The 23,936-nt window shown below is 44.0% G+C and overlaps 1 protein-coding gene across 1 annotated transcript in view; it reads right to left on the bottom strand.

Moving 5' to 3' along the window:
• The window catches only part of TMEM263 (transmembrane protein 263), a 43,428-nt gene that overhangs the window by 2,269 nt on the left and 17,223 nt on the right, over positions 1–23,936 (bottom strand). Inside the window, exon 2 of the mRNA XM_082257173.1 lies at positions 12,362–12,430. Coding sequence (XP_082113299.1) covers positions 12,362–12,425 — 64 coding nt within the window. The 5' untranslated portion in view covers positions 12,426–12,430. The remainder of the gene's footprint in view (positions 1–12,361; positions 12,431–23,936) is intronic.

Below are 23,936 nucleotides of genomic sequence, written 5' to 3'. Positions count from 1 at the left end.
CCTCTGCAAATGACCAACATGCAACAAGGATAAAAGCCACGTAAAGAAAATGCATGTATCCAATAATTCCTAAATCTAACCTTCACCCAGCTTTTTCAACACTCCCACCCCAACATCTCAAATTATACACTTGCATATTCCAGATGTGTTTAGGGTGATCTACAATCACATGAACATATATTGTACCACAACATAAGGGGGCCAGCTGCAAAATGGAAGATGGCGGCACAGGACCAGATGTGTAGTAGCAGATTACAACAGTGTTGGATTCAATGGGTGTATGATTAATAAAGTGATACTAAAAGTCTCATTTATTTTTTTTGTTAAAAATAACAAACATGTTATACTTACCTGCTCTGTGTACTGGTTTTGCACAGAGTAGCCCATATCCTCCTCTTCTCGCGTCCCTCTTTGGCACTCCTGGCCCCTCCCTCCTGTTGGGTGCCCCCACAGCCAGCAGCTTGCTATGGGGGCACCCGAGCTACAGCTCCCGAGGTCTATTCAGACATGGAGTTGGGGCCTAGCTCCTCTCATTGGCTCAGTGACTTTGACAGCAGTGGAGCCAAATTGCATCGTGCTGTTGTCTCCGCTAATGAGGAGGGAGAGTCCTGGGAAGCCAAGACAACAATGCTGGATCAAGCTGGACAAGATGGAAAGAGGTTTTACGGAGATGATGCGCACATGTTGTCTAGGTTTGCCATTGCTTTCCTCCAAAGAAGCAAACGTATCTTAAATTCATGGCTACAATCACCGTCTGCCATGATCTTGGAGCCTATAGAGCTATGGAGACTTGGCATGCATTAAAAAGGGTATTTACTCAAGAGTTAAAACTTTACCACTTTCCAAAACTCTGGTTCGGCCACACCTTGAGTAAGCCATTCCGTTCTGATTACTAGTCCTCAGAAGGGCTGTGCTAGAACTGGAGAGTCCAGAGAAGGGCAACAAAACTGAAAAGGAAGGGAGCTGGAGGATCTCAGTTATGAGAAACGATTACAATCATTAAACATTTTCCTCTGGAGAAGAGACGCTTAAGAGGAGAGGAAAGAGGATAGGGATATACAAATATCTTAAGAGGGATTCTAGCATAGAGAGGAAACTATTCAGTCTCCGGTCACTCAAGAAGACAGGTGGCCACTCGATAAAACTAGACAAGAATCGGTTCAACCTTAACCGCTTACTACCCGCCCGCCGTCAAATGACGGCGGAGTGGTGTACCTATTATCCTGGGGCGCCGTCATATGACGGCGCACCAGAACAGCCTCTCTCGCGCGCCCCCGGAGCGGCGATCGTGACCGCACCGTGTTGCTAGGACGGTAAAGAGTCAATGACATGACTCTTTATCCATGTGATCGGCTGTGTCCAATCACAGCCAGTCACATGTAAATGAGGAAGTGCCATTATTCGGATCTCCTCGGCTCACACTGTCAGTGTGTGAGCCGAGGAGAGCCGATCAGTGGCTCCTCCTCATAGGGAACACAGAGAAATGTAAACACAGAGAAATGTAATCAGGGCACTGATCACCAGTGCCCGGATTACACAAGAGGGAAATAAACTGCTATAACTGCCCACCATCAGTGCCCACAGTGCCCGCCATCAGTGCCCCCCCCCCATCAGTGCCCACAATCAGTGCTAATAGTGCTGCCAGTCAGTGCCTGCTCATCTAGGCACTGATGAGCACTGACTGGCAGAACTATGGGCACTGATGGTGCTGCTCATCAGTGCCGCCCATCAATGCTCGTGAGTGCCACCCATCAGTGTCCATCAGTGCCCATCAGTGCCGCCTCTCAGTGCCACCCATCAGTGCGGCATATTAGTACCTCATCAGTGCCACCTCATCAGTGCCCATCAGTGAAGGAGAAAAATGTATTTATTTTAAACAAAATTTTATTTTTTACTCACAGAAAATAAGAAAAACTTCAAAATTTTCTGACTTTTTTCATTTTTTTTGTAAGAAATAAAAAACCCAGAGGTGATTAAATACCACCAAAAGAAAGCTCTATTTGTGTGAAAAAAATGATAAAAATGTCATATGGATACAGTGTAGCAAGACCGCGCAATTGTCATTCAAAGTGTGAGAGCGCTGAAAGCTGAAAATTGGTCTGGGCAGGAAGGAGGTGAAAGTGCACTGTAGGCAAGTGGTTAAACTGCATAAAGGATTTTTCACTGTTAGAGCGGAAATTATGTGGAACCTCCCTTCATCAATTGATGGTTTCAGCAGGCTAAAATCACCCATTTTAAAAAATCCTTAGATGGGCATCTTATTGAAAACAATATAAAGGGAAATAGGAAGTGGTAGGGACAAACACACACACACACACACACACACACACACACACACACGTTAAACTGATAGGAAGGTTAAAGACACCAAGTCTGACTAACTATGTACTTTAAAATGCTTACTTGCAGTGTTTTCCATAAATGTTTTTTTACTCACTTGCAACGTGGCTTTGAACGTGCTAGAAAATTTGACTACTCTAGAAAGAGTTCTGTAGCAGAGACCCCTCCCTTCCTTGCACATCATAGCCCCTCCCTTCTTTACCCTATAAATCCTTATATGTAGCATTCAGGGGGAGGAGTGAAGATAAATACTATGAAGCATCATCTAAACAACTGAGAGTGCTGATATCACATCCAAGATGGCAGCACCCAGCATCAGTCTCAGGGCTTTTGGATGTCTACACAAGGAAGGATTTTACAGGTAAATAACATGGATACAATAGGGTTAACAACACATACAGTCATGGCTATAAATATTGGCACCCCTGCAGTTCTGTCAGATATTGCACCACTTCGCCCTGAAAATGACAGCAATTACAAATGTTTATGTTCTCCGGTTTATTTTGTTTGTATTGGTAGGACACAAAAAAGTGTGGAGAAACAAAAAGCCAAATCTGACACATTCCATGCAAAACTCCAATAATAGACTGGCCGAAAATTGGCACCTTCCCAGAATTGTAAGAAATAATTGCATTCCAGGTTTGTGATGCTCCTAAAATTTGTAATTAAACTCATCTGTATCAATTAACAGGTGCTGACAAAGAAATTACATCGGCAACCAGTTAAAATGGCGACTCGACCTTTCTGTTGTGTTTCTCTGTGTGCCACACGGAGCACGGTGAAAAGAAAGAGCAGCAAAGAATTGTCTGGATTTGAGAAAAATTGTGGAAAAGCATGGACAATTTCAAGGTTACAAGTCTATCACCAGAGGGCCTAATGTTCCTGTATCCCCCCTGTGCACAACAATGTCAAGAATTTTACAGCCCATGGCACTGTAGCCAATCTCCCTGGACATGGACAAAAGCGGAAAATTGATCAAAGATTGTAATGAAGGATTGTTCGAATGGTGGATAAAGAAGCTCAGTCAACTTCCAGACAAATTCAAGCTGACTGTCAGCTCGCACTATATATTGCCATATGGGTGAAAAGGGACGCTATGGTAGGAGACCAAAGAGGACTCCACTGCTGACACAGAAGCATAAAAAAGCCAAGACTGGAGGGTGTAAAAAAAAAAAAAAAAAACACAACTTACCCGAGGAAGCCAAAATCCTTTTGTAGAATGTGCTATGGACAGACGAAACAAAAATTGCAGCTTTTTGGTAAAGCCCATCATTCTACTGTTTTCAGAAAAATAAATTAGGCCTTTAAAGTACAATCCCTACAGTGAAAACATGGTGGAGGTTCACTGAGGTTTTGGGGTTGCTTTTCTGCTTCAGTCACTTGATTGTCTAGACCAGGGGTGTCAAACTCTATTTAATGGAGGGCCGCACCAGCAACAGGATTGCCTTCAAAAGGGCCAGTTGTATCTGTAAGACTAGATGTCCAAAACATCCCCTACCCGCACTTCCAATGGTGGGGAGGCTCCTGATCTCTTGAGTCCCCCACCTTCCCTTATATTACAGTGCACCATCCTTACCTTGTGTTGCTGCTGGGAAGAAGCTAGAGGCAGTGATGGAAATCAGAAAGCACAGGGCCTGGAGGAGGGCTGGAGCTCTCCTGCAGCTCCAGGAAAGGTGCGAGGGGCACATGAAATGGCCTGGAGGGACGGATTCGGCCCGCGGGCCTTGTGTTTGACACATGTGGTCTAGACAGTGCATGGCATTATGAAATCTGAAGGCTACCAGAGAATTCTGGGGTGCAATGAAGGCCCCAGTGGCAGAACGTTGGGTTTCTTCAAGAGATCATAGGTCTTACAGCAGGGCAATTAAAGCACACATAAAAAAGCACCCAGAAATGGTTTAAAAACAAAACGCTGCTGGAGAGTGAATACATAAATAAACAGCGCTGAATACAGTGTGAATCTCTAGTGATATATAAACATATTCTCTAATGAAGCGATTTAAATATAAATTAATAAAGTGTCCAAAAAAAAAAAAATATATATATATATTATATATAAAATGTCCAAATAAAATTCCAAAAATTCCAAAAGAACAAATGTCCTTCGTGAAATTCCTTGTGCAGATGCTGGATAATACAAAAAAGTGCTCCCAAGTGCTTTAACAGATGAGTGAAACCCACACCTACCCTCTTCCCCACACGTGAGTCTACTTACCAGAATATGTGGACCCCTTAAGACCTTATGGCCTCGGGGTCTGAAAGACTTTAGGCAAGTGGATAAGCTTGGGAGCCTTCAGGATGTCCTTTCCATGTGGATATGCAAACAACCAATGGTGCAGTACGTTTCAATTAAATTTAATCAGAACAGTATCTACAGGAAATACACTCACATTTTCAAAGAATAATACAAGCTCTTCATTATTAAGTTACATCAAAAGATATCCCCGGCGTCTAGTGGAAAGTAATCCTACCGTCCTCCTAGATATAGATAGCGACGTGCGTTCCAGCACAACTTCCGCTTGTGTTCCACCACACCGGACATACGTCAATGCGTTTCGCCCCTCCATGTGGGCGTTATCAAAGACATGCTGGAGAGTAATGAACTGGCCAGCAATGGAGTCCAGATCTATATCCCAGAGAGCACTTGGAGAAATCTCAAAACAGTAGTCGGGAAAAGGAACCCTTCCAATCTAAGAGGCATGGAGCAGTTGGCAAAAGAAGAGTGGTCCAAATGTTCAGAAGAGAGCTATAAGAAGTTGATTAATATAGTTATGGGAAGCAACTGATTTCAGTTATTTTTTCCAAGGAGTGTGCTACCAAATATTAAATTAAGGGTGCAAAATAATTTTGTCCAGTCCATTTTTGGAGTTTTGCATGGAATGTGTCAGATTTGGCTTTTTGTTAATCCACTTTTTTGTGTCATACCAATTCAAACAAAAGAAATAAAAACGAGAATATCTAAACATTTGTAATTGCAACAATTTTCTGGGCAAAGTGGTGCATTATCTGACAGAAATGCAGGGGAGGGGGGAGGGCGCAACATTTTTTGGCCAGGACTATAATCTTAGAGAATGTTTGTGTAAATGAATGGTCTCTTCAAAAGTTGAATATAAAAACGCTCTTCTGATCTCCCTGTATATACTGCTTGTCTCCTGCTGTGAGCTGCACTGTGCATGACCTATGTTGATCTGCAAGTTTCTGTGTTTGTCTACAGCAGGGCTGGGGAACCTGTGGCCCTTGAGGTAATTTGGTCCGGCCACCAGTGCAGCTGAGTCTGTGTCTCTCAGCTGATCTGTCAGAACGGAGCCGATGCATCCTGTATAGTTTTGGCTCAGTTCTGACAGTCTGAGTGAGTCACAGGCAGAGTGATATCAAATGCACTCTGCCTGTGACCAATACAGGAAACATCGCCTCTTCCTCCAGCGCGGCACCGCTGCTAGCCAGCATTTCCCGCCAGCAGCACAAACAGCAGTACCAGCCAGAGCCAGCAGTACTCACAGCAGTACCAGCCAGAGCCAGCAGTACCAGCCAGAGCCAACGGTACCAGCCAGAGCCAACGGTACCAGCCAGAGCCAACGGTACCCACAGCAGAACCGGCAGTACCCACAGCAGAACCGGCCAGAGTCAGCAGTACCCACAGCAGAACCAGCAGTACAAGCCAAAGTCAGCAGTACCCACAACAGTAACAGCCAGAAGTACCCACAGCAGTACCAGCCAGCAGTACCGGCCTGAGCCAGCAGTACCCACAGCAGTACTGGCCTGAGCCAGCAGTACCAGCCAGCAGTACCCACAGCACAGTAGCAGCCAGCAGTACCAGCAGTACCTACAGTACCAGCCAGCAGTACCCACAGCACAGTACAAGCCAGCAGTACCCACAGCACAGTACAAGCCAGCAGTACCCACAGCACAGTACAAGCCAGCAGTACCCACAGCACAGTACAAGCCAGCAGTACCTACAGCACAGTACAAGCCAGCAGTACCTACAGCACAGTACAAGCCAGCTATACCCACCAGCAGTACCTGCCAGCAGTTTTTTTTTTTTTTTTAAAACTTACCACCACAAAAAGAGACCACTGCGCTCCAGACTGACCGACGCAAACCTGGAAAACCAGTTGCGAGTAGCATTATCATCAATACCACCTAACATCACACACCTCACCAAAGAGAAGCAGTTGCAGCCATCACATTAGTGGTGAGTTAATTAAATGTTTGACCAAATATAACAGGTACATTTTTAAGATGATAATTTTGTACAGCCCCCCAATGATTTTATAAATACCCAAATGGCCCTTGGCAGCAAAAAGGTTCCCCACCCCTGGTCTACAGCCATGATATACACACACAGGTGTATGTCTCTGTGTGTATAAACCAGACAGGGTAAGCAGTAATGTGCACAAATGGGCAGGGTCAGGACTGCAAACACCACACAATACATGTGTAACAGATGGAAAGTTTGAGAAACATGAATTTCACTTTTCAAATGTGTTTGAACGGAAAAAGTGGAACCTAAAAAGGCGTTTGCCGCGACGTCATACATCTGTTCCTTTTATTTTGACACTCATGCAGCCCGTTCTTCACCAGCTCAAACGGCAAACAAAATACATTCATCCTCTGTGCACTTCTCACCTCTCCTCTGCCTGGCTTAACATCTGTGGCAAACCCCAGCAAAGTAGGCTTTCACCTGTCACATCAATGAAGCAAACTCGGAACTGCTTATTGCACTGAGCGGTAATATGGAGAAAGTGTGAAAGAAAAGTCTACATCACCAGCTACTTCAACTGCCAGAGAATGGCATTAATTATTGGGAGCTAAATGTATGGAAGTCACCATCTTTATAAAATGGCGATGCCACAATGTATTCATAAATATATCCATGTACACACACACACCTCATCAAAAGTGAGCAGGTACTAATTTAGGTACATTACTTTTAGCCACTGGCAGCCTCAGCGTGCAGGCCTTTTTCAGTTTAATCTTGCAGCATTGGATACAGTAGGTTTCAGACAGAACCGATTACCTTCCCCCCTCCCCCCCCCCCCTTTGTGGTCTACGCTCCTGTTGTGGATATATCCTCTCACTTTCTTTCCAGTAGATACAACAAAGGGAGGGTAAAATCCCTCTTGGGGCCAATTCACACCATACGCACTGTCTCTGCTGGACATCCACACCCAACGTAGTCGTAACTCAAAGACAAGGCAAACTGCCTTGTGTCCTGTATGTTCAGTTCATGGATGTGCATATATAAAAAAAATAAGACACGGCCAATTTTTTTTTTTTTTCGCCACACAGTACACTACCATCGCAAAGCTTTGCTGTGAGTAAAACGTCACTTTTTGACTTTTTTATATATATATATATATATATATATATATATATATATATATATATATATATATATATAGAATTTTATGGTAAACAGCATTATGCATTATTATTATTAGTACACCTGCACAGTCTACTTCCAGGCGTAAACCAGCAGCCATGGTAGGAGGTCGCCATTGGTGTGAATGTGCCCTTAGACAGTTGCCACATCAGATGAACAGATTTGGAAGACTCCCTAACCCCTGGAAAAGAACTGCCTCACAGCTGTACATCTGCAGTGTGAATCTTAAAGTGATTGTAAAGTCAGGTGTTTTTTTTTTTTATCTCAATGCATTCTATGCATTAAGATAAAAAGCATTCTGTGTGCAGAAGCCCCCCCCCCCCCCCCCATACTTACCTGGGCCCATCTCGATCCAGCGATTTTGCAGGAGTGTCTCGGCTGCCCAAGACTCCCCTCCTCATCAGCTAAGATGGCAGTGCAGCGCTATTGGCTCTTGCTGCTGTAAATCAAATTTGGTGAGCCAATAGACATAGGTAGCTGCGGCTTGGCTTAGATGCCCCCATAGCAAGCTGCTTGCTGTAGGGGCACTCAACAGGAGGGAGGGGCCACCCGAGAAGAGGACGACACAGGAAAGAACGTTTTTTTTTGTTAAAAAATAATAAGGAAGAGACTTTACCAATCACTTTAAAAGCAGAACTTCACCCAAAAAGGGAAGTTCCGCTTTAATTCTCCCTCCGCGCATGGGTACCTTGTTTTGATAGGTACCTGCTCCCACTTTTGTTCAGATCGCCTGAATAATCCGAGCGGAAGTTCGCTCCCCTCACTCTTCACCCACAGCTTTTACATAACAATAAAAAATTATGTTAGACTTGGACATGCCCCCCCCACACCCACCTCACAAGATTTCACCGAAAGAAGCAGGAGCCTATAGCTTCTGCAATCATAAAATAGAACTAAGGGCACACAGGCCTAGTCCATTATCCTCAATAAATCTTTAAAAAGTAAAAAGAAGGTAAGTATTATACTCAAACAAATGCTTGCATCATAGCTTTCCATAAAAGACAACAGCTCAAGTTCACGATGAAACATCCACATCACTGACAAAACAAGGAGCAGTATAGTAGGCTAACGCGTTTCGATGTTTGTCTCTTCCTCAGAGCCAACAAGACTCACTCACACACTTCTATAAAAAATATTGACATAGAGATGATGCTATCAGGGGTGCGTCTCACCCCTCTGAGTGGATGTGAGCACTCAGCACGCCATCAACCAATTACATATAAAGCAGTTGGGTCCACCCTTCTGTCATTCAAGCCCACATGCAAAACCCAAATTTAAAAAAAATATAAAATAAAATAAGATTATGAAAAACAAAATGTATCCATTTGATACTTGCCATTCAACAGCTTCTGCTTTCAGAGCCCCCTGTGAGAAGAGGAAAAGAGCTGTGGCACTGGATCTGTGGACTCCTCAGGTAAGTGATTAGGAACAGAGGGGGGAGAATCAGGCAGTGCAGCGTTTACCTTATCGAATGTATTAAGTTAGGCGTTTAGACATTGGATCCAATAAAAAAGGTAATAGTCCTGTATAAAGTGTGAATGGCAAAACAGGGAAGCCAAAACATTAGTATCAGTATTCCATTTACCGACCTTCATCCCCACTATCCATGACACCTGTGAGAGCTACACTCCAACACACCTCAATCTCCATGACACCAGTGAGATACACACACCCCAATATCCACGTCACAAGTGGGATCTGCACTGCAGCGCGCACACACTCCCTAATATCCACGTCACAAGTGGGATCTGCACTGCAGCGCGCACACACTCCCTAATATCCATGTCACAAGTGGGATCTGCACTGCAGCGCGCACACACACTCCCCAATATCCACGTCACAAGTGGGATCTGCACTGCAGCGCGCACACACTCCCCAATATCCACGTGACAAGTGGGATCTGCACTGCAGCGCGCACACACACTCCCCAATATCCACGTCACAAGTGGGATCTGCACTGCAGCGCGCACACACTCCCTAATATCCATGTCACAAGTGGGATCTGCACTGCAGCGCGCACACACTCCCTAATATCCACGTGACAAGTGGGATCTGCACTGCAGCGCGCACACACACTCCCCAATATCCACGTCACAAGTGGGATCTGCACTGCAGCGCGCACACACTCCCCAATATCCACGTGACAAGTGGGATCTGCACTGCAGCGCGCACACACTCCCTAATATCCACGTGACAAGTGGGATCTGCACTGCAGCGCGCACACACACTCCCCAATATCCACGTCACAAGTGGGATCTGCACTGCAGCGCGCACACACTCCTCAATATCCACGTGACAAGTGGGATCTGCACTGCAGCGCGCACACACACTCCCCAATATCCACGTTACAAGTGGGATCTGCACTGCAGCGCGCACACACACTCCCCAATATCCACGTTACAAGTGGGATCTGCACTGCAGCGCGCACACACTCCCTAATATCCACGTCACTAGTGGGATCTGCAGTGCAGTGCATTCACACACACACACACACACACACACACACCAATATCTGTGTCACTAGTGGGATCTGCAGTGCACACACGCTCCCCAATATCCGTGTCACTAGTGGGATCTGCACTTCTGCGCACACCTCAATTTCTAGTATTCATGTAACAAGCGAGAGCTACACTTCAGCGTGCGCGCGCACACACACACTTATATTTCTGTACAACTCTTTTTAATTCTACCACAAACTTTACATTTAGATTCCAACGTGTCTAAAATTCCACTCTTCATGCCAACTGCTAAATACAGATCTTAAAACGTCCAAAAGGAATTAAAACGCCAAATTCCAAATAGCCCAGTTAGGTAGTAGGCACCCATTTTGTAAGGTGATCAATAAAGAGGTGCACAATGGAAGAGCGAATAAGTCAAAGGCTTACACACAATGTCACAGGCACAGCGCAGACAGTTCTGTACATTGCAGCACCCAAAATAGCTCTGTCATCACTATTGCCATCACACCCGATATGATATCTTCTCATGCCACATAAACTGGTCAACAGGACAATAATGTAAACACAGACTATATTCATTTCCAGACTTGTGACACTGGGTCCGACATGCATTCATAAGATTCCCTGATGGCGAAAGCGTGATAATCAGTCCATGGAGACTTAAAGGACCCGGTCAGAAAATAAATATAGGAACTGCCTGTTGCGGATTGCATGATGCAGGTCTGTCAACTGCCTGAGCACACAGTCCCCCATCTTCGAAGAGTGCAGGGTGTAAGGTCAGGTAGTTGACAAGTAGCAACTGTCCAACATTCAAGCTAAAGTGCCAAGTTCAAAAAAAAAACAAAAAAAAAGTGGGACAGTAATATTTGTCAGCTGTTTGATTCTGAACATGTTCATTGAAAGAGCCAATCACATTGGCTTCTGTTCCATGTCCTTCAATGTCAGACAGGCTCTCCCTATTGTTTGTGTATTGAGATAATTTGTATTGTGTCAAGTCTGCCTGCCCCATTGTTAAATGTTTATGACCTCACATTGTTCTGTCCAGATGGTTAGATAATTAGTTTGGGTTAATTCGGTTTCTGTATACAATGTAATCTGCATATGATAATGTAATCAGGCAGAGGGGAGGGATTGTGTACACTGTATGGGAGTGACAGTGTAAAACTCTGTTTTTATTGGATTGTGAATTTCGTGACCTGTTCCCCACAAGGTCCACCTGGGCGGTAACCTTGTGGGGGAAAACTCTGTAAAAGAGCAGCTGTACCATTAAACCTTGAGTTCTACTTCACCCTCAATCTAGAGTCCTGTCTCTTATTGGGGGAATCTGCTACAAGGGATTGCTATGCTCTTCATACTACCTTGAATAATCACTAAGTTCTTGTAAGAGCTTGTTCCTGTTCCACTCTCTGGGGAAAGAGGTGTCTGGTGGAGTGCTTTGAGCCCTCGGGAAGCACTAGGAACATCCGTCAACAGAGGTACCCAGTCGAGGGTGCCAGTTGATCTGTTACAGTCCCCTATTTAGCTAGGGATTTTGCAGCTGTGGTGGTAACTCTGCACATGCTCAGTTTTCAGTGAGTGTCTATGCTGAGCATTTCCTCCCCATCACATCTGAGCAGCCCATGTAACTATAGAGTCAGACATGTGGGCGAACACACAGTGGTTAATGACAAGTCACTCCCTTCCTTCCTCCTCCATGCCCACTAACCAGCTAAACACAATGGGGGCAGGATATTACATGTAGATTAATGGAGGCTTCGCCTCCTTCTATTCTAAGACACAGGCTGGAGGGATGGGACACAGCCTGTGACTGGCAGAAATCCACCCACACCATTTTATTGCCAAAAAAGAAATAAAGATTTGATTTTAAATAGATATTTCTATGACATTTGAAAACAGTTTATTGATATTTTTTTTTTTTTTTTTTTTTGCCAACATGCTCCTCCTGCTCATTTTTCCCTGTAAACAGGATGGGAAAGAGCTGGGTCATGCGACAGCTGTACACAAATTAGGAAAAAAAGGTACTTGGATTTTGTTTTTTTAATTAAAAAATGCACATACAGAAAGAAGAGGGACAATGTAAATTAAACAGTGTGTGTTTAGTATCACTTTAAGTGCCATCATGATAACACAGGCCAAAATTAGAAAAGGCCAATCCCTTAAGAGTATGAACTGCAATTACCCTCTGGTGCCTCCTCCTGTAGATAAGCAGGAACCTCTTCTTCTGATTGCGGTGTCTGATTCATGGTGCCTGCAAAACAAACACAAATCTTGTAATTATACACAGTGATAAATCATATGGCAGAAGTATATATAGAATGGTTTCTGTACTCCGACCATTGTAAGCCACAGAGCAACATTATGCAAAGTGTTGCAAAGATGGTAAGAGAATATCTGCTAGCACAGAAATGGCCCCAGAGACTCAGAAGACTGTCTATTTTCTTCTGCTGTACAGTCTGGAGGAAAAACGACACAAATAACCTTTTACTGCAAACTAGGTTTCAGCAAATCATTTTTATTAAATCTAAACCCTTGTCTAAAAGTAATGTTTGCCTTTCACATAGTATACGATTATTGTTCTAGATTTTGATTACTGCATTTCATTTACAGATGTATTATGTGCTACCTCTAGCGGCCATGTGTATGCAAGAAAATATTTAAAAAAAAAAAAAAAAAATACAACCACACAAAAGAAAAACCCTCACATGCCCTGCAAATCCAGTGCTGCTCCACTGTGATCCGCAACTCTGTGCTGCAGCTGGTTCCCATGCCACTATTTATTTTTTTTTTCCTTTTTTTTTTTTAAATCTCTTATTACATTTTTTTTATAACAAAAGCCATACAAACATAAAAGAATAATCACAATATCAAAATCTATGCTCTATAGTAATATGAAGGGAAAAAAAAAAAAAAAAAGGGGGGGGGGGAAAGAGTATAATTTCTCAACATCTTAACATGGGCTGGTCCGATTAATTAACTTTTGTTTTTTGCTATTGCTATTGGAGATGGATATTCCCATATATATCCTAAAGTGTTGGTCCGTCAACACTACATCCATCCATATAATACCTTAATGTAAGCAGAGAATAAGTCGGTAAATCAATTTAAAAAAGGAGGGTGGTTACATTGTTCAGGCCTACGAATCACTTATCTTTAAATTTTCCCAAAGTTCGTTCTATTTCTGCCTTTAAATACCAATCTGTATATCTGAAAGGTTTCATAAAGTATTGAATGTCCACGTCCGCACGTTCTTGCTCTATAAAGGGTTGCCATTTGTCAAAGAACATTTTTGTAGCGATATAATGACGGACTGTATCCATACGTTCCTTAAACAATAATGACCGAAGCTCCCTTTTAAGAGCAGATAAAGTAGGGGGACTAGGCTGGATCCATGATTTTAGGATTATTTTTTTAATGTCTTCCTGGTTCAGACAGCCGACCTCCTGATGAAGTGCCACCAGGTCTGCCCTCTGTATTGAAGGGGATGCCTCCTCCGATATGCAAGATATCCGAGGAGGCTTCAGAAGCAGAGGAGATGTCATTCTTGCTTCTGCAAAAATTGAGAAAAAGGGGGTAAATAATATAAAAAAGAAAAAAAAAAAGCAATTTTTAGCTTTTGGGGGGGGGGGGGGGGGTGAGTTGCCCTAAAGTAAAATGTGTTATTGAGGTGAAGGTCCATGTTAAGGCTGGCTGAACTTCAGGCAGAGCCAAATATTAATAAATAATAAAAATAATAAATAAAAACAAAAAACTAAAATGCATCAATCGATCCCGAATCACGGCAAAATGTGAGACGCCCGCCCAATTCCTGTCACTTCCAATGGCACCTTAAACGCAGCGAGATTTTGCCACGATTGTCATTTAATGAATCACGGTAAAATTGTGCAAACAGAATCGCAGGACGCCTGTCGCCCCAAAAGAGGTTCTTGTAATTCTCTTGGACGACAGGTGTCCCGCGATTCCTTTTTGCACGATTTTATCGTGATTTGTCGGGGGTGACAATTGCGGCAAAATCGCGCCGCATATGGGGTGTCCTTGAACAGGAAATCGCGTGGGGGTCCCACGATTTGCTGTGATTCGGGATAGATCCGGTACGCCAATATGATTGTGAACGGAGCCTAGACAGGCCATCACAAATAAAATATCTAAGGCTCCGTTCACATGTGAGCGTATGGATCACGGGCAGAACCGCCGCGGTTCCGCCCGCGATCCGGAGATTTATTGCAAATCGCGGGACGCCGTTGATTTGCAATAGCCCTCCAAACGCCGAGCGATGTTGCCGCCATTTCCGCCTGCCGAATCGCAGCAACATCGCGCAAACAAAATCGCGGGACGCAATATGCTCCAAAGAAGTACAAGAGCTTCTTTGGAGCGTATTGCGTCCCGCGATTTTGTTTGCGCGATGTTGCTGCGATTCGGCAGGCGGAAATCGCGGCAACATCGCTCGGCGTTTGGGGGGCTATTCCAAATCAACGGGCAACGCTAGGCGTCCCGCGATTTGCAATAATCTCCGGATCGCGGGCGGAACCGCGGCGGTTCTGCCCGCGATCCAAACGCTGACATGTGAATGCAGCCTAACAGTGGGGATCCCAAGAGTCTCCACGTAAGGAGAGTAACATAACAAGGTAAGGCAAGTCATGTGCCAGCATGCAAGTACCTAGAGAAAGGGATAACATTTAATGCATTTTTTTTTTTAAATGCAAGCAATGCAGCAAGTACATTGTAAGTAAGGTATTTGACTTGATATCAGCCATTTGGATCTCCCTGTATAGCAGAGCTCAGAATGGAAGAGGTAGAAGCAGTACACAAGTTTGTCAGCGGTGGTGCAGTGCCCATGTGCTAACAATGACAATGCTGATAGAAGGCGAGAGCAGAGAAAGACAATGAAGACTCATTCGCTGCCCATTCCATAGCAACAATCGTATGCAAGAAGAAACCACTGGCAGCCACCAGGGTCACCAGAAATAGTGTCCTCATTGGATGATCCCTCCTCTATTCCTGTTCTGATGGCCACTTGGAAGTTGAGATTTCACCAGGAGAAAGGAGAAAAAAAAAAAAAAAAAAAGGGGAGAAGTCCTGCAAGGGGGAAGGAGACTGCAAGAAGAAACCCCCCACCGCCCCAAAAAAAAAAAAAAAACGACAGCAGGAAAATCAGGTCTCATGTGAATCCCAGGACTATAGATGGACAGAAGTAAAAATCTGGCAGATATAGCTCACATCTATACATTTCATCGGTGTATTTTGCAGATTGCTTGTGAGTTTATTATTATACAGTTGAAAAACTAAAAAGATACATGCTAGGAGGCACATATTTGTAACCCAGCATTGTGAGAAACTTCTGGAAATAGTGATTACAAATGGTGACTTGAGGGCATGTTTTTACATGCTACATAGAAGTAAACAGACCAGTGAGGTTCCCAGCTATAGCGCAGTTATGAGCGGCTCATGTCATAACTTGTCTGTAAGCCTCTGGGGCCATTGTATAACTCCAACCCTACAGACATCCACTCACAGACCAATAAGTCATGATGGGTATAGTAGCTAAAGTAAATGCAGGGATAAAGAAATATCAAGTCCCAGCAGGCTGTAATTGTTGTTAATTTTATCATGGCTTCCATCTTAAGGACACATAGATAGGTTGTTTGTATTATGAGGGGTAAAAAAACAAAAAAAAAAAACAAGAATTTAGAACATATCTGGAATACATGGATATTACCCATGTGCTATCCATTTAAATGCTTCAAGTACAGAATACCAAGTAGTATTGTCCCCCCCCCCCCCCCCCCGATGGACTACAAAACACCTTCCCTGATGTTGTTATCTAGTTGAGGAAAGGGAAAGTTGTTCCTTAGTGCAGCGAGGATGGTCACATTTACTTGGGATTTAAAGTGTTTTCTAAACCCAGGAGCCTGCATTCACTATATCTGATCTCCCACAGTACACAGAACATGGAATGAAATTATTTTAGTAAATATAAACTGCTAAATACCTTTTCTCATCAGCAGTATATGGCAGTCTTGTGACTTCTATCAGTGTCCAGCCGTGCACTGGTTAAAACTTGTAGTTTTCATTCTTCTCTGACTGTTTTATGAGGCTGCATGACCCTTGACCCTCTGTCTGGACAGTGCCAATTGGTCCTTTGCTGATCACATGCACCCTCCCAAAAAAAAAAAAAAAAAAAAAAAAAAAAAAAAAAACACCCCTTTCTAGCAACACACACCAAACTGAGCATGTGCAGAGTGCCCCCAAGGCTCTGTTCCATTAGTAGTTGGCTTGGGGACAATAAAAAGGGGGGAGGGAAGATCGGAAAGGCAGAATCAAACAACTTTTTCACACAATGCGGAAGATTAACCCCTTCGGTTCCTCAGTGAGTATAACAAGCATGCTTTACTGCATATTACAGACTTATTTTACTGTTGTGGGTTTAGTAACACTAAATGCAGCAGAGACTGGGCTGTACTGAAAAAATTGATATACAGATATATTCTGACAAGACGTACACTTTAATGGACTTCATCCTTAGAAAGGAATACCGTTGACTCACTTAAGCCTGGTACACACTAGGAGTTTTTTTTGTTGAACCCAAAAAGAAAAAAAAAAAAAAAAAAAAAAAACACCTGACCTATGCGAAGTTAGTATAGGGACTTCCCCTTCCAAGCTTTTGTGTTCTGACCTGGACACTCAGATCAGCGGCTGATTGGGGGTTGATCGGCTGCTGGTCTTCCAGCATGCTCGGAAAGCGTGGCATACACACTGGACATTTTTTTTTTTAAACTGGCTGTCTCCTGAGGTACCAGAATACCAGAGGTACTAGCAGCACCTTTTGGCTCTGAGGAAGAGGGTTTGCCCTCGAAACGCTTCAGCCTAGCCTTAGTAGACTTATGTGGATCACTGCATGCTATCAAGCACCGCACAGTTCCTTGGCTACCTTGGAGATCTTGTGTTGATCATGTTTATATGCGGGACACCTACAATTGTTTTATAAATAGAATATATACTTTTTAAATATTTTAATAAATCCTTTTAGTGGTAATGCACTAGGTCGGTGCGCCCTTATCTTGCTGTTGTCGTCTTTTGGTACTTTTCCACTGCAAGTACCGGCTCGGCTCTACTCGGCCCTGCTTGGCCCGGTTTGGTTTTCCACTGCATGGTACGGTGTTGGAACGGTTCAGTACGGTTTGCTTTTCCACTAAAGTGGGTGGGATAACAACGATTCTCTGACCAATCAGTGGCTAGTAGTGACAAACAGTCAAGGCTGCATGCAAAGGATTGTGGGATATGGTACCGGTACGGCCCTCTTGGAACCACAGCCGAGGTGGTACTGTTTAAGCGAGCCGTAACGTTCTGTTCCATGTAGTGGAAAAGCGCCGCTGTACCGCACCGAACCGTTCCTACACCGTACTATGCGGTACCATGCAGTGGAAAAGCACAAAAGCAAGCCAAACTGTTCGGTTCCATGCAGTAAATTTCGGATACCCTTGGTCCTGAGGGGGCAGCAAGACCACAAGTAATACCAACCCAAGTCCACTTGAACGTCTATATACATTACATTCCCCATCATACATCACTCGAGTGCAGGAGATTGGTTTTAAATAATCCTAATATTAAAAGTCAGCAGCTACAGTATTTGTACGATTTTTTTTTCTGAAGGAGCCTGGAGCTCCTCTTTAACATATCCTGGTCAGTAGGGCTGCACGATATTGGGGGGAAAAGTACATTGCGATATTTGGTTTTCAACGATATATATTGCGATATTTCTCTGGGTGGAATGCAGAAGACACTGACAGTGTGGATTAGGCAGAGTCAGGACTCACAGTGGTGATAGGAGGTAGAAGAAGTTAGAACATAGCCCGACATGAGTGGAGCAGCCACAGCTCCTCACTGTCCTGTCTGGAGCTTAGGATCAGATGGTGACCCGTCAGGCACACTGGCGGGTGGAAGGGTCGGTACAGGACCACCTTGTCCATCCGGGGGGTTTTGATCAGCTCTACGAACTCCATAGCGGACACCGGAGGATCCCCGTCACCGTCCTCTCATTACCGGTACTACACCTGACACAGCGCTCCCCCTCCCTCACCGGAGACGAGTTTCCCCTTGCTTTCGGCTGTGATCCCAGCTCTGCCTCTAGTCTCCAGCTGACCATTACTCCGCCCTGCTCCGCCCATTGTCTCTCCATTGACTCTATTTACAACACATTACAGCCTGATCACGCCCCTGTGCGCGCCCCCGATGCAGCCAGGAGAGACAATGGGCGGAGTAATGGTTGGCTGGAGACTAGAGGCAAAGCTGGGAGGGCTGGATTGCATCGGGCTGGAGAGGCGGAGTTCCGATCACAGCCGAAAGCAAGGGGAAACTCGTTTGTGTCCGCTGCCTGCACAATATCGTGTCTTCGGCGATATGAATATTGCCCACGCCCGCAGAACGATAGTTGATATCACATCGACTATCGTTCAGCCCTACTGGTCTGTGTCTGGGGAGTGCAGGATTTTGGTTGGGTATTCAGTCCCCTTTCCTTTTGGTCAAACCCTTTTTGATATGATCCAGCTCACTTTTGCCATGCTCCTTATGGCCATTATTCTCAGCATGCTCAGTACATGGCTGAATGATTTTATGCAGAAAAGGATAGTAGTCTCCTTCTTGCCCCCTTTCTTTGTTTCCTCTTGCTGAATACATTCTGTTTATGGGAATATATAAGCTCTATGACTGCCTGGTCTCCCCAAATTGGTTATCTCAAGAAATTTCTGCTCATTTGCCATCTGGGCTATATGACTGTATTCTGCTATACCTTGCACTCATGTGCCTTATCTGTATATTATTTATTTAGATTAGAATGTGCAGCCATAAGCCCCCGTTCACATAGGGGCGACGCTACTTCGCACCGTGACCACGGAGGTCGAAGGTGCGAGCAGCGCGCCGCGACCTCAGAGCGGCCGCCACGGACTTCATAACATTGAAGTCTATGGCGGTCGCATCCTGGTCGCCCCAAAGAAGCTCCGGACCCTAAGTATTGCAGAAAACAAACATTAATTTTATGTCTGTTTACGCTTTTTGTACAAAAATAAAAAAACTATTGAAAAAAAGGTAATGCATTTTTGAGTGGTGCATCTTGTGAAAATCCTGCTGACCGTAGTTTTGCCTTCATGTCCCTGTGAGTGAGCTTCTGTCATGATGAATGGCACTGTGTGTAAAACACATTTCACATGTCTTTCAAAACACAAACCATAAAAATCACGCATTGCTCAAAAAAAAAAAAAAAAAAAAAAAAAACGGAATAGAGAAAACAGGATTAAAAACCCAGCTATGCCCACACTTCAAGGGTTGCCCAGGGAACAGTAAAAGCACTTTTACTTACCTGCTCCTCTGCTCCCCTGGCAGATAGCGCTCATGCTCCAGCAGTGTACTCTCTTAGCAGTGTCCGAAAACATACGATATCCGATGACCAAAATATCGGTATCGGCGGTAAAAACAAACAATATTGGTCGATCAATAATTTGAACCTTATGGAAAAACTTTGTAATCCATTAATAAAAAGGTAAAACATGGTTTGTCCCAAGTTTATAGGATGTTAACCGATCTGGAGGGAAAAGCGGAAACTTCCTTTTATTGAAAAAAGATGGGAAAGAGAAAACAGGAACTAGATTAGAAGAACACGAGGTGAAAACTGCATTGAGAGCCGCACTTTGCACCGCTAGAGATGTGAATACCATCGAGAAGAACTGGAAGTGCCTCTCGAGATGTTATATTACACCGGTAAGACCCCGTTCACACTGGGGCGACCGACTTGCCGGGGTGACCTGTGAAGTCGCGGTGCGCAGCTCGCACCGGGACCTCGGAGCGGCCGGCACGGACTTCATATCATTGAAGTCAATGCAGGTCGCCCCAAAGAAGCTCAGGACCCTTTTTCTAAGTCGGAGCGACTTGTGTCGCTCCTATTAGAACGGCTCCTGTGCTGCTCTATGGCAGGCGACCCACGGCGACTTGTCAGGCGACCAGGTCGCCTGACAGGTCGCCCCAGTGTGAACGGGGTCTTAGAATGGAACGTTATCAAGGAATTGCACGGTTTACTTTTCCCCCCCCCTTTTGTAAATATTAGAGAATCAAAAATGACACTTCATTTGAATCTACGCATGCATGCATTACATATATACATACATACATGGTGTGAACCGGGCACATAGAAAACAGATGTTTTCTTAATGCACTTGCATTGATCTATGCAGTAATGGGCATGGTGCGAATAACCCCTGACCCAAAACAAAAAACATGCAGATCAAAAAAAGTACAACTTCACTCTGACTTCCTACTATGAAAATGTCAAGAACTCCAAAAGTGCTGCCAGGAACAGCCAGGCAACTAGCATTTTTAAAAGTCAAAAAAAGTTATACATTGATTTGCATTTTAATGAGTGAAATGGGTATTTGATTCCCTATCAATATCAATCAGCAAGATTTCATGCTACCAGGTGTCTTCTATACAGGCAACAAGGTGCGATTAGAAGCGCTCTCTTAAAGGGAGTGCTCCTAATCTCAGCTTGTTATCTGTATAAAAAGACAACCGTCTACCAAAGCAATCCGATTCCAATCTTTCCACCAAAGCAAAGAGCTGTCCAAGGATTTCAGCGACAAGATTGTACACCTACAATACCATTGCCAAGCAGCTTGGAGATAGGGTGACAACAGTTGGTGCAAATGGAAGGAACACAAAATATTCGTCAATCTCCCTTGGTCTGGCGCTCCATGCATGATCTAACCTCATTGAGTTTCAATGGTCATGAGAACGGTGAGGAATCAGCCCAGAACTACACACGAGAACCTTGTCAATTGATCTCAAAGCAGCTGGTCACCAATAAAACAATTGATAACACACTATGCCATGAAGTACTGAAATCCTGCAGCGCCTGCAAGGTCCCACTGCTTAAGAAAGCCCATTTACAGGCCCGGCTGAATTTCAAAGGAGAACTGGATGAAAGTGCTGTGGTCAGAGGAGACCAAAATTGAGCTCTTTGGCATCAACTCGCCATATTTGGAGGAGGAGGAATGCTGTCTATGACCCCAAGAACACCATCCCCACCATCAAACCTGGATGTGGAAACATTATGCTTTGGGGGTGTCTTTCTGCTAGGGGGACAGGACAATTTCACTTGCATCAATGGGACAATGGACAGGGCCATGTACCGTCAAATCTTGGGTGAGAACCTCCTTCCCTCAGCCAGGGCATTGAAAATAAGTCGTGGATGGGTATTTCAGCATGACAATGACCAAAAAACAGACAGCCAAGACAACAAAGGAGTGGCTCAAGAAGCACATGAAGGTCCTGGAGTGGCCTAGCCAGTCTCCAGACCTTAACATCATGGAAAATTTTTGGAGGGAGCTGAAGGTTCGAGTTACCAAATGCCTGTCTCGAAACCTTAAAGGAGTTGTAAAGTCAGAAAGGTTCTTCATCTTAAAGCATTCTATGCATTAGGATAAAAAGCCTGTGTGTAGCAGCCCCCCCAGCACCCCCATTACTTACCTGTGTTCTTCTCTGTCCAGTGATGGCCACAAGCCCCTTGGTCGTCCTGGGACTCTCCCTCCTGATTGGCTGAGATACAGCCACAGGGCCACTGGCTCCTGCAGCTGTCAAAGTCAGTGAGCCAATCAGGAGAGAGAGAGGTGGTGTGGCCAAACAGTAGCTTCATGTCTGAATTGACACACAGAACTGAAGCTCGGCTGCCCTCATAGCATGCACCTTGCTGTGGGGGCACTCAATAGGAGGGAGGGGCCAGGAGCAGCAACGAGGGACCCAAGAAGAGGAGGATCCAAGCTGCAAAACCAACTGCACAGTAGGCAAGTATAACATTTAGTTTATAAAAAAAAAAAAAAAAACACACAAGACTTTACAAATTACTTTAATGACTTGGAGAGGATCTGTTAACAGGAGTGGGACAAAATGCCTCCTAAGAGGTGTTCAAACCTGGTGACCAAATACAAGATACACCAACAAGGGATTTGCCACCAAATACTAAGTCATGTTTTGCAAAGGGGTCAAATACTTATTTCACACATTACAGTGCAAATTCATTGAGAACTTTATTTTGAAATGCGTTTTTCTGGATTTTTTGTTATTCTGTCTCACAGTTAACCTCGTCACCACTGCTCACTGTGCCCCGTTATCGTCTGGCGACGTAGACCTACGTCACCAGACATTCCCCCCTCGCAGCGGGAGTCAGGCCAGGGGAGGAGAGGCGGTGATCACCGCCGCTCTTCCCCGATCGAGTGAGGAAATCCGCCCGCTTGTGTAAACAAAGCAGGCGGATCTCCTAAGTGACAGGCAGTCACAGATTACAGGATTCAGCATAGCTGAACCTGCAATCTGTGCCTGTGTCACACAATCCCCTCCCCCCACACGTCAGTAAGCACCAGGCATAAACATTAACCCCTTGATCACCAATAAATAAAAGTTAACCCCTCCCCTGCCAGTGTCATTTTTACAGTAACAGTGCATATTTATAGCACTGATTACTGTAGTAATGTCACTGGTATCCCCAAAAGTGTCAAAAATGTCAGTTAGGGGTCCGATCTGTCCGCCGCAGTCCCGCGGAAAAAATTGCAGATCGCCGCCATTACTAGTAAAAAAAAACAAACAATAAAAATGACAGAAATCTTCCCCGTAGTTAGTAAACGCAATAACTTTTGCGCAAACCAATCAAAATACGCTTATTGTGATTTTTTTTTACCAAAAATATGTAGCAGAAAACAAATTGGCCTAAAATGTTAAAAAAGTTTGATTTATACATTTTTTTGGGGAATGTTATATATCAGAATGTAAAAAAATATTGTTTTTTCTCAAAATTTTCGCTTTTATTAATAAATCGCAAAAAATAAAAAGCGCAGAGGTGATCAAATACCACCAAAAGAAAGCTCTATTTTTGGGGAAAAAAAGGACATAAATTTAATTTGGGTACAGTGTCGCACGACTGCGCAATAGTCCATTAAATTAACACAGTGCCGAATCGCAAAATAATGGAATAAAGGAATGGGGTAAAATCTTCCGGTCTTAAAGCGGTTAAAAATACACTCATTGAGGATTTTTTGTCAGACATGTAGCTAAATACATTTTGGCCTAAATATATGACAAAAATTGAATATATTGGATATTTTTTTAACTGTCAAAGTAGAAAATGTCAATTTTTTCGCAAAATTTTCGCTTTTTTTATTAATATCACAAAAAAATAAAAAGCGCAGAGGTGATCAAATACCACCAAAAGAAAGCTCCGTTTTTTTCACACAAAGGACGTAAATTTAATTTGGGTATGGCATTGCATGACCGTGCAATTGTCCGTTAAAGTCACGCAGTGCCAAGTTGCAAAAAGTGGCCCAGACGTAAAGCAGGAAAATCCTCCGGTGGTAAAGTGGTTAAAAAAAAAAAACCCCACTATTAGAATTATAAACTGATGTTTTTGTCAGTGGGCAAATGTACAAAATCAGCAGAGGATCAAATACGTGTGTGTGTGTGTGTGTGTACATATATACACATACACTAAATTAAAGTATTAGGGATTTTTTTTTTAAACCTATGCATAGGAGCGGAGGTACATTTTTTTGCAGCATCAGACACGTATGCTGTCTTGCATTAGAATGCGTTTCCTTGGTGCACTGAAAGGCATTTTAAATTTGGATTGGATAGGGTTAACTGCCATTGACTAAGGCTTTTTAATACCTGTTGCCAATGCATAAAAATATATGTTACATGTGTTTTGAGGCAAGGACCTGGCAATG

Source organism: Pelophylax lessonae, assembly GCF_965119305.1.
Source record: "Pelophylax lessonae genome assembly, chromosome: 4".
Classification (NCBI taxonomy): domain Eukaryota; kingdom Metazoa; phylum Chordata; class Amphibia; order Anura; family Ranidae; genus Pelophylax; species Pelophylax lessonae.
Note: the sequence above shows the minus strand (reverse complement) of the source record. Positions and strands in the feature narration are given on the sequence as shown.